This window comes from Sciurus carolinensis, chromosome 4, assembly GCF_902686445.1.
Source record: "Sciurus carolinensis chromosome 4, mSciCar1.2, whole genome shotgun sequence".
Classification (NCBI taxonomy): Eukaryota; Metazoa; Chordata; class Mammalia; order Rodentia; family Sciuridae; genus Sciurus; species Sciurus carolinensis.
In genome coordinates, this window is record NC_062216.1 from 169,851,475 (window position 1) to 169,868,253 (window position 16,779).

A 16,779-nucleotide genomic window follows, 5' to 3' on the forward strand; every position below is an offset into this window, starting at 1 on the left:
CCTGTTTCTGCATCTGCAAAGCATGTGACTGGAGCCAGTTATCCCCTCAGACACATCCGACACCATGCCTTGTCCTGGGAACTTTAATATATGTGACAAAGTTCTCTGAGATATGTCCTCCCTGACACTGCACCTCGTCTGGCCAGGGCAGGCGGACAGGGTGGATCCTTATCACACTCTTGCACATGCCTCCTCCCAGTGTGGGCAGATACCTGCTCGGTCCAGAAGTATAAGCAGCAGCTGTGGCCAGAGCCACCAGAGTGGAGGATGGGGACACTCTGGGCACAAGCAGGAGGGGAGCAGGTCTCCCCAGGAGATGACTGGCTGGGGACTGTGGACCTTGCAGGCCCTGGCCCCACATGTGGGCCTTGCAGCGGGTCCTAGGCCAGAGAGGGAGGGGCCCTGGTGCCCTGCTGAAGGCCAGGTTCTCCCTCAGGCCTGGGTGGACTCTGGAAGCCACGAGGCACAGGTGTGGGCCGGTCATGCCTCATGGGCTGTCTCTGGGAAGAAAATCTCTCTGCATCTCCGCACTGTGTCCTGAGGGGAAGCCACACTGTGGCCAACGGTCCGGGGATCAGCATAGATCTCAAAGTCATTCCCGCCCTGCAACAGGAAGGGCAGAGAAGGCATGTCAGGTGATGCCTGGAGGAGGAGTTTCCCAGGTGGGTGCCCACGTCACCAGCCAGCCATGGGGCCGCCCCATAGGAGCTCCCCTGCTCTCGCCCCCTCAGAACCACCAGGAAGTCCATGTTCACAGCCCGTGTTAGCCCTTCCTTTGACTTGATGTGTGACATGGGCCCCAGGCTTCCAATCTGCATAACGGGGTTCGTGAGCATGGGTGGTCCTCCAGGGGCCCCAAGAGATCTGCTCCGTTGCCCTGTGTCCTGGCCTTGACCTAAGGTGCTTTGGGGCGAGGGGAACCTGAGTGGGCCACACTCACGGGGCTGGTCTCGTTCCCAAAGAAATGAATGGTGTCAAAGCTGTCCTGGTCCAGGCTGTCCAGGCAATACCGCTTGTCCCAGCCCTCAGGGAAGACGTCGAAGCTGATCATGCCTCCTGGGGAGGGGAGACGAGGGGCACGGGCTGCTCATTCCTTCCTGAGAGCCTGCTTAGCACAGAGCCAGGGCACGGGACAGACTCGGAATCTTCAGGAACAGTCTGATTTGGGTGGGAAACAGACAAGACCTCTGGGGAGCACTGGGGGAGGCTCAGCCAGCGTGGCCTGGGGAGACCTGAAGTGACACCGAGCTGGGACCTAAGCCACAGTGGGGGTGTCTTGGGAAATGAGCGCAGTTCCCAAGGCAGGGAAGGGTGAGGAGTGGCTCAGCAACACTCAGGCTGCAAGAGGCAGGGAGAAGCTTGCCGCCTGGGCTCCAGTGAAGGTCCTGGGTCTTGTCTGGAGTGAGGAAGAACTGGGGGACCCTGTGACCCAGCGCAGCTTTACCTGAGCCTGGCAGCTGGTCTCCCCTTTGGCCACTGGGCATGGGGGAGGCTGTAGCCAGGGATCAGCTGTGTCAGCCACATGGCATCTGGATGAGATGCCAGTAGTGGCCGGGAGCTGGTGAGTCCCAGATGCCTCTGCCACAGCCCTGGAACTTGCAAGCAGACTGAGCCTGGGCGGTGTGGGGGAGAAAGCTCAGCTCTGGGAGGGCATGGGGCATTTGCCCAGGCGGAGATGCTGGGGCATTGGTGAACACTGAGCCCCCGCCTGCTTTGAGGTCAGTGTGCCCTGCTGTGCCCTGAGGGCTGGGCTCCTGGGCTAGGCCTCTCAGGTCCATTGCGGGATGGACATACCTCGGGAGAACCTCAGCCCTTTGCCGGCAAACTCTGTCTTCAGGGCTTCCACGAACTTCTCCCGGATCTTCTCCTTCTGTGAGGGGAGGGTGTGGACAGAAGTTCAGAAGGCCCACCCCAATACCAGGCCCCGTCCACACAAGCTCACTGGTCCTCCAGGTGGGTCTGACCCTCACTTTACAGGTGAGAAAACAGAGGTTTAGAGAGGGACTCTGCCTTGTTGAAGGTTGCCCAGCCTCAGTGGCAGAGCCAGGGCCTGATCCAGAAGGACTATGAACTCCTGCCAGATGCCTGTCAACAGATGTGGATGGGGTATTCTGAAAGAGGCAGCCCAAGTCCCACAGCACGTGCCCACCTCAGGGCACCGTTCAGCCTGCCAGCTCTGCCCAAGATAACAGCAAACTGTGGCTCAGGCACCAGAAATGAGTGTGAGGAGACTAGGGAAGAAGACTGTGACCAAGCAGCCTGTGTTCAAGGTTAGAGGACCCTGCATGGCCTCAGGAAAGGACTGCATTCACTGAGCATGTTCTGTGAGCTGGGCTGGGGTATTCAGCAGCTCCCAGGATAGCCCCTGCCCCTCTGAGCGGCACCTCTACACATGGAGCAGGGGTAGTCACTCTGGGCCTGAACCTGCTGAGACCATGGGGGGAATGGCTGGCCAGGCCTGGAGGGGCCGTGGGGCACACAAGCCAGCCTGACTACTCATCTTGGCTGCTGGGCTAGTCGGGTAACAGGAGCGAATGGAAACGAACATCCCTTCCGGCTAAAGCAGCACCGAGCGCCTCAGGACAGTCAGTTCAGAGGGGACTGGCTTGGGAGGTTTGGATACAACCTGGGGGACCAAGGGCCACTGAGGATTTCAAGGCATGAGCGACTAGTTCCGCCTTGAATGGACTGGGCAGGGCTGGCACACAGAGGCAGGCAGTGGCCAGCAGCGTGATGCCTGGAGAGGTGGTCCAGGAGGCCACAAGAAAAGGCATATAAGACCCCACCTGAGACCCAGAGACAGGCTGCCAGTGCCCCAGGCTTGGCTGCTGTGCAGTGTTGCTGTGGGCAAGTCGTCCAACTCCCTGAGCTCACTTCCTGGGCTAAGCAAGGGGAGGTGATTACTGACCCTGGGTGCTTCCCTCTTCTGGGAAAGCAGAGATGAGAGATGGGACACCCTGCTACCTTTGACTCTGCCTTCCTAGTGGATGTGTGGGCCCCAGGGAGGCCAGAGTCCCCTCCAGAGGCTCTTAACCACTCCAACCAGAAGAGGTCCTATGGCTGTGGCCAAACCTACACTAACCCTCCGGACATTGCTGAGACCCACCCGCTCTCAGGGAAGCACCAGCGGGCAGCGGGCTGAATCAAATCTTCACTCTGCAACCCACTCCCCAGGCGACCCTGGGTAAGTCACTTTCCCTCTGAGCCTTCATTTCCACACTCATAGAAAGGGATTCATGCTACGTTATTTCATAAATCCAAACACAAATTTAGGCTGGGGACATGGCTAAGCAGCAGAGCAGTGCCCTAGCATGCACGAGGCCCTGGGTTCGATCCCCAGCACTGCAAAGAGAAAAGAAGTACTTCTGAGCACTTGCTGTGTCAGGCCGATGGGTCCAGCAACCAACAAGTCACAGTGGAGCTGAGGGTTTTGGCGAGACAGAGTAACCAGGATGTGAAAAGTGGACGATGCCTGGGGAAAACCAAGCCAGGGTAGAGGAGCAGTGTGGAACGTGAGGCTTGGGACGTCCACTGAGAAGGTGACATCCCCGCAGAGTTAAGGGGGAGAGGATGAACTGCCTGGAGGGAGGGCAGAGTCTGCACAAAGCAAGGAGGCGAAGGCCGGAGGAAAGGAGGGCAGCGGGCTGGTGAGAGGCTGAGGGCGGTAGGAACACTTCAAGGGGAAGGCTCTCCACCGGCAGATGTACAACCAATGCTGAGAGGAGGCCGAGGAGGAGTGGGGGCCAGCAGACCCCTCAGGTAGGACACTGCCCACTGACAATGGGGAGCCTGGGAAGGACTGCCAGCAGGGGATGGAGTGTGGAGAGATCCTCAAGGGCCCTGCTGGAGAGCAGACAGGGCTGAGGAGGGAGGCCAGAGGAAGGGAACTGGGGGCAGCCCTGGGGAGAAGAGATGGCCGTCTGGAGAGTGTGGTGTTGGGCCTGCAGTTGAGGCTGGTTCTGGAGGCTGAGGGAACAGGCGTTGCTGGACCCTGGACCTGAAGGGTTGGGAAGGCAGCATGACACACCCTACGTGTTGGCTTGGGGAAGTAGGTTGCTGGGGCTGCAGGTCATTAGGAAGGGAAACCAGCAAAAGAAGGGGTAAATGTGCCCAGAGAGCAGTGCCACGTGGTGACCAAAAGACAACTGGTTCAGCTGGACCACCCCCCGCCACTGCCGCCACCGCTGGCCCCAGTTCATGTGACTGAGAGAAAACAGAGGCTCAGAGAGGGTGGAAGACCGGCGTCCTGCAGGCCTCCGAGGCATAGTGTGTGGCACCTTGTCCAATTCAGAGAACTCGATCCTCTCCTCCAGGGTGCAGCTGCGGCCAATGGGCGAGATGTTCAGCATGCCATTCCGGAACTCGATGAAGGTTCCGCTGGTGGTGATGGAGGCCCAGGGAAGGAGAGCGGGGAGCCAGGGAGAATGAGAGCAGCCCTGAATTCAAATCCAGCCCCACCTGGGACCACAGTCTCCCTGTACTTCACAGGGGACAAGAATCACCCGCTGCTAAGTCAGGGGCCCAGGGCTGGGGTGCAGCTCTGTGGTAGAGAGCTTGCTCTAGGCCCTGGGCCCCTCCCCAGCACCACCACCTGGGAGAAAAAAAGCCAGGGAACTGAGTATCTCCAGGTTCCATCTGGGGGACCCACACTGTCCCTCCCTCAAGTCCATGTGCTGGAGCCCAGGCCAGATGGACCTCACCGCTTCTTGGGCAGTCTGAGCAGGGCCATGTAGCTGAGGCAGAAGTTGATCAAGTCCTGCAGCAGTTCTTCTCCCAGGTGGTTCTGGATGGTCTGGACAAGAAACACAGGCCCTCAGGGTGTCCCAGCCCAGGACAGAGGCACCTGTGCAATGCCCCAGTGGGGAAAAGTGGGGTGCCGCTGGCTAACCCCAGGGGGCACTGACCTGCTTGGAGAGCAGCCGTCCGTGCTTATACTGCACCGTCCCGTTCTCAGCAAACACATAATCGAACTTCTCAATGACTTCAGGGCCACACAGAAGCCAGGGAGAAAGAAAGAGCATGAGGCCAGGGCCCACGGTTACCCCGAAGCAAGCAGAGAGGAAGCCTGCTTGCTTGGCCTGGCCTTACTGCCCATGTGTTCCAACCTGAACCTGCTTCTCCAGCCTCCTCTCCCTTGGTGGCTTTTACTTTCACAGGAGCCAATCACTCCTACAGGCCTTTATATGTTCCCCTTAAGGTCTTCTGCTCATCTTCCAAGATCCAGCTCTTTCCTCTGGGAGCCTTCCAGGACTCCCAGCAGGGGGCGCCATTTCCACTCTATGCTCCCACAGCCCCACTGTACAGGGGACTCCCCTTCTGGGCTTCCCTCTTTCTGTTCCCTGGGCTGGATGCATGGGGGAGTTTTCAGCTCTGGCTGCCCCCAGAAGCCAGTGGAGTGGGTGGATATGGGAGGCAGAGGGAGCAGGGCCAGGGTGCTGCAGCAGGGTCTGGGTGCCAGGTGATCACCTGGTCTATGGTGGGGTGGTGGAAATGGAGATGTAGAAAGGATAGGGAGGAATTTTTGGATTTGCTGATGGGGAAAACAAGAGGATGGGGGAAAAAGTTAAATTCAAAGAAGTTTCTGGTTTAAGGAACTGGAGGTATTTGCTGCCACTGAGCTGAACTAAGGGCTCTAGGATCCAGATGACTTCCCGGGTGACTTCAGTCTCCATTGTTAGAAATGGGATACCTGGGGCTGGGGTTGTGGCTCAGTGATAGAGCACTTGCCTAGAATGGGTGAGGCACTGGGTTAGATTCTCAGCACCACATATAAATAAATAAAAAATAAAGGTCCATTGACAACTAAAAAATATATTTAAAAAATAAATGGGATAATCATGTCTATTCTTTTTTGTTGTAGATGGACAATATTTATTTTTTTATGCGGTGCTGAGGATCAAACCAAGTGCCTCACACATGCTAGGCAAGTGCTCTCCACTGAGCCCCAGTCCCAGCCCATCATGTCTACTCTTGCAAGGATGATCTGAAAGAGTATTAGTACCTGGTCATCCATCTATCATTTTTCTTTCTTTCTTTCTCTCTCCCCTCTCCCTCTCCCTCTCTCCCTGGCTCCTCTGTCTCTCTCCCACTGAGCTCTGTCTCCACCCTTTTTATTTCTTTTGCAACAGAGTCTTGTTAAGCTGCTTAGGTCCTCACTAACTTGCTGAGGCTGGCCTGGAGCTTGAGATCTTCCTGCCTCAGCCTCTCGTGGCTGGGATTACAGGCCTGAGTCACTGTGCCCTGCGACACCTGGTCATTTTCAATGACTCATAGCCATTATTGATATGCCTGCTTTAAGAATGAGGAAACCCAGGTTCAACAGAGAGACTTGAGAATGTAAACTCTGAAGGGCAGGATTCTGCCTGCCTGTTCCCTGCTGCTTTCCCAGAGCCCAGCTCCTGCCCGGCCGCTGAGCTCGCTCAACGCTTGCTGACTCAGTGAGGGAGCATCTGGGCGCTGCTTCTCCACCCCTATGGCCACACAGAAGCAGTACAGGTCTTGGGAGGTGCCCCGGGGTCTCCCTCCACCCGCACCCCTGCAGCCGGCTGCAGCCCACTCCTCTACCTTCGTCCCCGTCTCCCAGCTGCTCAGCGATCTTGGCGTAGTCGGAGCCGCCCACCACTCCAATCTGCACCCTGCTGCGCAGCTTCTGCAGGAAGGCTGATACCTCAGGGTCAATTTTCTGCAGTGGGGAAGGAGGAAGAGGAGGATGCTGACTGTCAGCAGTCTAGAACCTCCACTTGGCCCCCACTTAGTGCTCAGAATCCAGGGAGCTCCTCTTCTACCTGATCGGAGGCATTTAGGGGCTAAGTAAGCATCCTAATGTGAAAATCAGAAATGACCCAAAATTCAAAAATTTTTGCTCACTGACATAATAACACAAGTGGAAAATTCTACTCTTGACCTAACCTGATGGGTGGCAGTCAAAACAGAAGCACACTAAACATACTGAACATATTGCATATTGACCCAGTTATCCCACTCCTCAGTAAATACCCAAAGGATTTAAAATCAGCATACTACAGTGACAAGGCCACATCAATGTTTATAGCAGCTCAATTCACAGTAGCTAAGCTATGGAACCAACTTAGGTGCCCTTCAACAGATGAATGAATAAAGAAACTGTGGTACATATACACAATGGAATATTACTCAGTCATAAAAAAGAATGACTTTATGACTTCTGCTGGTAAATGTATAGACTGGGGGACTACCATGCTGAGTGAAATAAGCCAATCCCAAAAAACCAAAGGCTGAATGTTCTCTGATATTCAGATGCTAACACACAAGGGGGAGGGGAGGGAAGAATCAAAGTTCAGTGGATTAGACAAAGGGATGAAAGGAAGGGAGGGGGGTATGGGAATAAGAAAGACAATAGAATGAATCAAACATAACTTTCCTATGTTCATATATGAATACACCACCAGTGAAACTCCACATCATGTACAACCACAAGAATGGGATCTTAGTTAGAATAAGTTATACTCCATGTATGTAAAAATACACTCTACTGTCATGTATATCTAAAAAGAAAAAAAATATTGTACAAAATAGGGCCAGGGGTATAGTTCAGTGGTATAGCACTTGTCTACCATGTACGAGGACCAGCACTGAAAAAAAAAATGTATATACATATAATTACCTTCAGGCTATGTGGCAATGTGTATGGTGTGTGTGTGTGTGTGTGTGTGTGTGTACACAAATTTGTTGTTTCCAGTACTGGGGATTGGACCCAAGGGCATTCTACCACTGAGTTATACCCCATCCCCTTTTTTAAATATTTTGAGACAAGGTCTTGCTAAGTTGCCCAGGCTGGCCTTGAACTTGTGATCCTCTTGCCTCAGTCTCCTGAGTAGCTGGGATCACAGGTGAGCGACATCACATCCACCTGTATAAGGCAGATATGAAACATAAGTGTTCAGCCCTAAGTCCGATCCCCAGAATATCTTGTTATCTCATTATGTATATGTAAATATTCAAAAATCTGAAAAAAAATCCAGAATATCTCTAGTCCCAAGCATTTTGGATAAGGGATACTCAACTTGTTCCTTACCTGTTTTGATGTCTAAAACCAAATGTACCTTGGTTCAAACTGACTCAAGTTCCTAACAGCAGGATGACCTTGAGCAAATGGTTTTGCCTTTCTTTGCCTCAATGTTTCTTCTGTGAAAGAAGAAACTACTACTACATAGTAGTAACCATTTATAGGGATCCCTGTTAGAATTCAATGGGATAATGTATCCAAAGGACTTGGAAATGGAAAGCAATGAACTGGTGACTGATGATGTGAAAAGAGTCTCCCAATGAAATGTTAACAGGTTATAATCTGAATTTTCATAATGCAGATATACAAAGATTACAACATCTAAAGTGGGTGACAGTGTAGGGAAATGGGCACTCTCGGATGCTGTTGGTGAGAGTGCAAATGGGTATGGCTGTTTTGGAAGGTAATTTAGAAGGATCCACCAAACTAAAATGCATATATCCAGTCATCTGGAATTTCCACTTCTCTTGTCCAGGTATATATGGAGGTTCATAAGAGGTATGTTTATAATAGTGAAACAACCTCGAGCAACTTACATGCTTGTCAACAGGAGAATGACACATACCTACTCTGCTGCAGGTACTCAGGTAAGGCAGCCAGTGCTTCAACATAGTAGGGTGCCAAGACACAATGTTAATTACCAAAAGCAAGTTGCAGGAAGACACATATAGCATAATGCCACTTAATTAAAATAGCCTCACAAAACAATGCCTAATATTTTCTCTGGGCAAACAGATTCAGACAAAGGTCTGGAAAGAAGCCCCCCTACACAAGCAACCACGCAGCTTTGGGGAGAGGGCCAGGCCTGGGATCCTTGTGTGAGCAGAGGGAACTTTAGCTTTCCCTATTATATTCATTCTTTACATAAAAGAATGTACCCTGTGAATACATGTATAATTAAAAATGGGCTTTTGATGGGGATATAGCTCAGTTGGTAGAGTGCTTGCCTTGCAAGCACAAGGCCCTGGGTTCAATCCCCAGCACCACAAAAAAAAAAAAAAAAAAAAAAGAAGAAGAAAAATGGGCTTTTGAAAAACACTAAGCACAGGGCCTGAAGTGGACAATAAACAGGCAGTTCTTGTTCAGCAAAGGGCCGGGGGAGGCATGCCTAAGGCCCCACCAGCCCTGATCCACCCCTTTTGGAAGGCAGGGGTGCTGATGTCTTCCCTAAACCCCATCTCAAGTCAAGGCAACTTGGCTAAAGGGGAGGGGAGAGGCCCTGGGAGGTTAAGACCTGGGTTCCCATCAGCCTGTGCCCAGAAACCCATTCCCACCGGTCCTGCTTCAGGAAGAACCTCAGGGGGCTCTTGTGGGCCCCATGCTGGAGGGTGCAATACCCACAGGGTGGGTGTAAGCATGCTTATTCATGCAACATTCATTCATCCAGCAGGTGAGGGTGGGTCCGAAGAGTCGCCCACGATGAGAGCAAAGGGAGAACAACTGGGTGAGGTCAGAGGATCTACCCATGGGTTGATTCGGAAGGAAAACTACACTTCTATTCTCACTGTGCCTCAGCATCTCCACTGCACCTACGCTCGCCTCTCACCTCCAGGTTTATGGAGCCCCCAAGTAAGAAAAGCAGCTCTCTCTCCCTCCTCGACAGGGGGTGGACGGTAAGGCGGGTGAGGGGCTTGAGAAACTAAACGCAGCCTCAGACCTGCAAACTCAGGGGCGGGAGGGCTCCGAGAGCCTCTTGTCCCCACCAGAGGGCAACGCTGACGTTTCGGCGCGCGCCAGGCCTGCCTGGGTCGGTGGCTTCGGAGGCCAGCTTCGACCGCTGGTGCATCCTAGGGCCGAGACGGCTGGCAGCCCTGGCTGGAGGCGGGGGCCTCGCGGGGCCAGGCCTCGCCGTGCGGAACCCTCTCGGGGAGAGACAGCTGGGTCCCCCACTCGGCCCCCTCCCTGCAGAACTGGATCCTGCCCCAGCGCCCCCGGGAAGAGCAGGGCGCGGACGCCGGGGGGCTGTGGCAGGGGGTGCCGGGGTCCCCTGCACTCGGGGTGGTCGGCCGGGGGAAGGCAAGGGCGGGAACTGCGGCGTCCCATACCAGGACCGGGGGTGCCTGCGACCACGCCGCCGCAGGCCCCACGCTTGCCCTCGGTGTCCGCGTGACACTCCGGGCCGGGGCTTCCGAACGTCGGGGCGCTACCTGGCGAGCCGGCGTGAGGGTCCCGTCCACGTCAAACAGGCAGAGGACGCGCTCCTTCCTGCGGGCGCCCTCGGCGGTGACAGCCATGGCTGCAGCTCCGCGCGCCGGGCGGCCGGGGCAGGGCCGCACCGAGAGGAGCGTGGCCAGGGCGGGCTCCGGCGGGCGAGGTGGGCGGGACGGGGGCGGGGCCTGAGCCCGCTGGGAAGGCTGATGGAGAGCTCCTGGCGGGGGCGTGGCACGGCGCGCCAAACCGGGCGGGGGCGGGGCCTGAGCCTGCGGCCGGAAGCCGCGAGCTGGGCGCGGTCGAACGGTGGCTGACGGCTAGTGACTGCGCGCCGCCGAGAAGGGCAGAGCAAGGCCCCGCTGGGCAGGGGCGGGACTCAGAGACCCTCGCCGCTAGCAAGATTTGTAGGGCAGACCCTTTGCCCTCCCAGTCTTGAACTTTAATCTCCTGACGGCTCCTGATACCATTCAGTGCAGCCTCAGGCCGGGTCTGCCCAAGCTGGACGTGGTGGCTCACGCCTGCAATCCCAGCGGTGCAGGAGGCTGAGGCAGGAGGATCGAGAATTCTAAACAATTTAGCGAGATCCTATTTCAAAATAAAAAATAAAGAGCTGGGGGTGCGGCTTATCGCTTAAACGTTCAATCCTCCGTACCCACCCCGCTCCGGAAAAAAAAAAAAAAAAACAGCGCCTGCCCAGATCCCACTTTTTTTTTTTTTTTTTTTGTACTGGGGATTGAACCCAGGGGTGCTTTACCACTGAGCTACATCCCTATCCCTTTATATTTTATTTTGAGACAGGGTATCACTAAATTACTTAGAGCCTCTCTAAACTGCTGATGCTGGCCTTGAACTCGGAATCCTCCTGCCTTAAACTCCCAAAACTTGCAGGCGAGGGCTACTGCTCCCTACTTCACTGTTACTTTTTTTTCATGTTATTTTTTTTTCTTTTTTTTTTTTTTTCCACTGTTATTTTTATAGTTCTGTCTTCCTATCCCCACCTGACAAGGAAAATAACGTTGAAATGACTGGCCTATTTTTTGCTTTTTGTTTCTGCTTTCTTGGGCTCTTTCCTGTCTAACCAACCTACTGTTTTAACCAACCTACTGCTAGGCGTGGTGGCCCATGCCTGTAATACCTGGGGCAGGAGAATCCTAAATTTAAGACCAGCCTGAGCAATTTAATGAGACCCTATCTCAAAATAAAGCATAACAATGGACTGGGAATGTGCTCAGAGACAAGAGTGCCCCTAGGCTCAATCCCCAGTATCACAAAAAAATAAGAAATATAAAAAACCCCCAACCTCTTCTGCTCTGCTCAGTGGAACCCTTGCTCCGTTTGGTACCATAGACTGAACCCAGGGGCACTTAACCACTGAGCTTCATCCCCAACCTTTTATATTTTTTGTTTTGAGACAGGGTCTCTCTAAATTGCTGAATCTGGCTTTGAACTTGGGATCCTCCTGCCTCAGCCTCCTGAACTGCTGGGATTACTGGGGTGGGTCACTGTGCCCAGCAAGTGTTGCCCAATTCTAAAATAGAAAATGAGACCCACTTAGATGCTCAAATTTAACTGTTGTAATTCTGTCCCTGACAGCAGTTTGGGTCATGTACACCCACATGCGTATGAGTGACACTGCTGCACACAGTTCCTTTGGTAGGCCTGGTTCATCTTCTGTCTGGTAGCGGTGTTGTCCTATGGAGATCACTAGAGTCAGAGTTGGGAGAACTGCAGTTTGGTTACAGCTAACTTTAAGGATGTGGACAGGTAATCTCACCTTGCTGGGCCTCCGGTTCTTCCTCTACATAATGAGGATGTAAACCCCACCTGACAGGAATATGAAAGGTGAGATAGTAAAAGCTAAGCTAGGCGTGGTGGCACATGCTTGAAATCTCTGGCTTGGGAGGCTGAGGCAGGAGGATCGAGAGTTCAAAGCCAGCTCAGCAAATTAGTGAGAGTGAGGCCCTGAGTAACTCATTGAGCCCTGTCTCTAAATAAAATACGAAAAAAAAGAAAAAAGATTGGGGATTTGGCTCAGTGGTTAAGTGCCCCTAGATTCACTCCCTACTACTGAAATAAAAAAAAAAAACCCTGGAATTTATGCATCCCCTGGCATGGGCCAGCCAGCATACTGAATGCTTGACCACATATATTCCTGTGCTCTGGGAGCAAGTCTAGGAGGTGCTGACTGCCTCCTGGGGAGAGAGGAACAGGATATGCCTAACACTTCACAGAGCACCCAACAGCAGATTGAGCCAGAAAAGGTAAGGGAGGCACTTACTGCAGGTGCACATTTTCAGTAATCAAGCTGGGCCCAGTGGTACAGGCCTGTAGTCCCAGCTACTTGGGAGGCTGAGGTAGGAGGACCTCAAGTTCAGGCCACTGTCGTAACTTAGCAAGAGTCTGTCTCAAAATGAAATAATTTTAAAAAGAGTTGAGACTGTAAAACACTTGCCTAGCATGTATGAGGTGCTGGGTTCTATCCCTGGAGCTACAAAAAAAAAAAAAAAAAAAAAAAAAAATTTCAGTAATCTGGAATCACTGGGATTATAGGTTTGCACCTTGTGCCTGGCTTTCAAGATAATATTTTAATGTATTATGTATTTTAAAAAAATCTGTGAACAAAATATGAAAAAAATTTAAGACAGGGTCAGTGATAGAATTATGCTGAGGGGCCATGTTGGAGTCAGAGGCCAAAGGAAAAGTCCCCGTTGGTAGTTTGATTCTTCAACAATATGTTGTGCCTGACATTCCCCTGGGACCTGGGAACACTGCAGGGAATAAGATAAGGGTCTCACTTTCCAGGGCCTTTTGTATGTTCTGTTGTATGTGGACAGTAAAGCTTTTTGTTTTTGTGGTGCTGGGGATCAGCTGAACCCTGGGCCTGATGAATGCTAGGCGTGTGGTGTATCACGGAGCTATACACCCAGCTCTGCAATCCCAGCGATTTAGGAGGCTGAGGCAGGAGGATCACAAGTTTGAGGCCAGCCTCAGCAACTTATCAACACCCTGTTTCAAACTAAAATAAAAAGGGGTGGGGATGTGGCTCAGTGGCAGAGCACCCTGAGTTCAATCCCCAGTGCTGCAAAAGAAAAAGCAAAAGGAAAACTTTTATGTCAGAACCATCTCCACGGGAGGGAAGGCCATCCTCTTTCCCTGCTCTGTCTGACCTGCTCTGACTTGGTTCTGGCAGGGCCTGCGGATGGGACTGGAATTCCTCAGGTTTAATCTCTGATACCTCCCAGATGATCTCTGTTGCACTGGTTAAATGCAGTTTCCTGGAACCCACCCCTGGCGTGAGGATCAGGAAACTGGGGGATGCAGCCCACTGGACAGGATGAAGTTTTGTCACCAAGGAACTGAATCCACCTTTCCAAAGACAAAAAGTTCCCTTGCCCCTACGTGCATGTCTTAGACTTGTAGAGAACTAGTCTTCTACATTGTGGTTTCTACAGCTTCTCACCTGAATTCTCAACCACAAGCATTTCACCTGAAACCCAGAGAGGGAGAGTGACTGGCCCTGGAGCAGAGGCCCAGGAAGAGCAGATGGGGAAGATCCCTGCGGCCTACAGTATGCCCCTTTAAGAGGAGGACTCATTCTTGGGCCCTGGGGAAAGGAAGGAGAGAGACAGGGAGGGAGGACTGGTCAGAAGGGTGACTTTGAGAGTGCCAGAGGCAGCCAGGACTGAACCAGAGGGCCTGAGACCCCAGCCTGGAAGGGTTCTTCTCAGGAAAGAAGACCCTTGGTTCTTCTGGGCCAGACACGAGCCTGAGGTTTGCAGGTTAGTGACATTCATGTTTGGCGTGCATGGTGTAGCTCCACCTTGGGCTTTTTTCTTGCATTTCCCAATATCTTTCAGAAGTACCCAATTTTAAGAGATAGGTGCTGACACCAGAGACATGCAGTGATTTCCCATCTCAGTTCTGTACTCTCAGATCCTATGCTTTCTCCTGGCTCGTCCCTGTTGGTAGCAGGCAACGTAGAAGTTAATACTTCCAAAGAATACAGGGGCTGCCAACCTTGTTTTTCTCTACCTGGAACAAGATCTCTTGCGGGGCAGGCAGCCTCTGTGTCATGGGGGTTAGTCAAACTGACAGTTTGTGGGGCTACTCTTCCTCACAGCTCCTCCTGGCTGGCCTTGAGCAGCTGCCTCCCACTCTGGCCATTCCTTATCTGTGGATGGGACCAGTGCTGCCTCTGGCTGCCGGGAAGAAGAGGGGGGCAGGGAGGGAGGTGTTTAAAGAGGCCCTGCAAAGGGATGTCACTATTTGTTTTTCCTTTCAAAATACCTTCAGGGTTTACCTTGTTTTCACAATAAACAAGATCACTGAATTTGAACACTTGAAGGCAAAGGGCGCATGCTCAGAGATGGTGTTTGTTGGAGGGAGTGGAGCCTGTTGCTGGGTTGGCTCAGGTCCCTTGGGGCTCTCTTAGCCTGTGGGGACAGGTCGGTGGTTTCTTTGCGTCAGAGCCCAGCCCCAAGTACTGGAAGAACTTGGGTCAATTCTTTCCTGATTGTTCAAGCCACTGGTGGGAGGGATCTTTGAGACCATCTGATACACAACTTTCTACAGTTGAAGAAACAAGTTCAGAGAGGGGAAGGGCTTGATCAAGGTCTCAGGGTGTCAAGGCCCCAATCCAGGTCGGCTGGAATCGAGGTCCAGTTTCTTCTTTTATGACCTACCCCCTCCAACCAACTTCTGTTGGGTGCCGGTTGGAGGGAGTGTTTGGGAGGCAACCCCCCGGGACAACAGATCCAGGTGGAGCAGATGTGGACTGAGCCATGGGGATTGTGAAACCACCTGAGTGACAGAAGGGACCAGCACCTGCAGCAGGGCATGGGGTTGGATCATGAGAAGGGCCTTGATAATGTGAGGGCAAGGAGTTTGGCTGTCATCCCTGCCCCCCCACCCCACCCCCGGCTCTTGGGGGGCCATGCAGTGAACCGGGTAGGTGCAAAACCCGGCATGCCTGGAGTTTGGAGGTGGGCTGGGCCCGGCATGCAGGTCCACAGCGCCACCTGGTGTTCATCTCTCTCATTGCAGCGTGTCCGTACTTGGCTCTCCAACTGGGGAAAGGGGAAACCCTCGCACACCAGGATCAGTTCCAGACCGGTTTCCATCTTTCCAAAGCCTTCCAGGTGCCATGGTCAAGGAATCACGTTCAGTAGTGTGTCAGACCCCTGCTGGGCTCTTTGTCTGCCTTCTTGTTATTGGCAGCAAAACCAGGGAAGCTACTGGGATCCTGATTGGCCGTGGGCCCGCATAAGAACGTAAAGGATGTAAAAAGGAAAAATGAATTTTGTGCAGTTTTATCAACTTGGGGAGAAGCAGAGGCTGAGGCAGGAGGATTGGGACCCTGTCATAAAAAATACAAAGAACTGGGAGCAGAGTGTGGTAGAGCATGCTGGTAATCCCTCCCAGTGGCTCAGGATTCCAAGTTCAAAGTTAGCGTCAGCAACTTAGTGAGGCCCTACGTAACTTATCAAGACCCTGTCTCAAAAAATGAAATGGGCTGGGGATGTGACTCAGTGGTTAAGTGCTCTTGGGTTCAATCCCTGTACCAGAAAAAAAAAAAAAAAAAAAAAACTGGGGGTGCAGCTCAGTGATGAAGTGCCCCTCAGTTTAATCCGGTACTAGGGGTTGGGTGGGGAATTGGGGAGAAGCAGACAGATTGTTTCTCCCAGGTGTTACAGAAGGGTTGAGAATTTATAGAAACGAAAGTCAGGAGATACATGCATGTAGTTTCAGCAAGGCTGTGCTAGCCTGAGAACATGTCACTTTAAGCTTCCCTGGTGACCTACCTCGCCATTCTCAGCATAGGAAGTTCAGGAGCTGAAAAAACTTTGGAGTTTTTCATTTCAAAGGGGCTGTATTTCACTCTTTGAGGCCAGAACCACTATCTGGGCATGAGAAGAGTCTCACAGTCTAGTTCCCAGCCAACCCAGGCAGGTATTCCCCTATGCTATCATCTCACTCCCAAGCAGGTCCCTGCCCCACACACTGCCACCTGACAGTCCCTCAGGCGCTGGGGAACTTTGCTGGAAAGTTCTCTTCTTAGAATTCCTTTTACCCCTAGCGCCACCCTCACCCGTGCTTCCTTATTGTGTGTAAGGAGAACAAAGTGAGGTACCAAAGAGCATGGCCAGCATGTAGCATCTGCAAGGTCGTTGACAATGTGCTACAGTAGTTTCTCAGGGTGATGAAATTTCAGGTGATTTTTTTCATCTTTGTACTTTGTCTACTGAAATTTTCTGAATACTTTTTTTCTTCCAGTGCTGGGGATCAAACCCAGGCCTTGCATATGCTAAGCGAGCACTCTGTCAACTGAGTTGCACCCCCAGCCCTGAAACATGTTATCTTTATGCTCTAATCACCAAGTATTTTCACTGTGGAAAAAGAAAGTTGAGAAATGGAGGCACGCCCCAAATCAAAGCTGGGTCGCCTGCGGGAGGCCCACGGAGGCAGGGCAATGCTTCCCCGGGCTGCTCCCTGGCTCCAAACTCCTGTCCAGGGCTTCTCCTCAGACCCAGGCATACTGCTGCTCCCCTCATGGCCTTTCTGTGGCTGCCTCTCACCATCTGCAC

The 16,779-nt window shown here is 52.6% G+C and overlaps 2 protein-coding genes across 2 annotated transcripts in view; one reads left to right on the forward strand and one right to left on the reverse strand.

Annotated features, from left to right (window-relative positions):
* Positions 1-69: 69 nt before the first annotated feature.
* Positions 70-10,350, reverse strand: Pmm1 (phosphomannomutase 1). Its single transcript, XM_047550404.1, has 8 exons — positions 10,192-10,350; positions 6,565-6,682; positions 4,905-4,981; positions 4,701-4,792; positions 4,278-4,377; positions 1,795-1,870; positions 941-1,056; positions 70-603 (listed from the first exon to the last, which is right to left on the reverse strand). The coding sequence occupies exons 1-8, from the start codon at positions 10,276-10,278 to the stop codon at positions 481-483; spliced, it is 789 nt and encodes a 262-aa protein (XP_047406360.1). The 5' UTR covers positions 10,279-10,350; the 3' UTR covers positions 70-480.
* A 3,495-nt stretch (positions 10,351-13,845) lies between these two features.
* Positions 13,846-16,779, forward strand: part of Xrcc6 (X-ray repair cross complementing 6) — a 50,804-nt gene continuing 47,870 nt past the window's right edge. The window contains exon 1 of the mRNA XM_047548207.1: positions 13,846-13,974. The gene's annotated coding sequence lies outside the window, so the exon portion shown is untranslated. The remainder of the gene's footprint in view (positions 13,975-16,779) is intronic.

Bases quoted from the DNA above. Each gene is read 5' to 3' on its own strand.
- Pmm1 (XM_047550404.1), bottom strand. From the start codon at position 10,278: ATGGCTGTCACCGCCGAGGGCGCCCGCAGGAAGGAGCGCGTCCTCTGC. The intron at 6,683-10,191 runs GTAGCGCCCCGA...TCCCCACTGCAG, and splicing joins CCCTCACGCCGGCTCGCCAG to AAAATTGACCCTGAGGTATC. The intron at 604-940 runs GTGAGTGTGGCC...TTCCTGTTGCAG, and splicing joins TTGGGAACGAGACCAGCCCC to GGCGGGAATGACTTTGAGAT.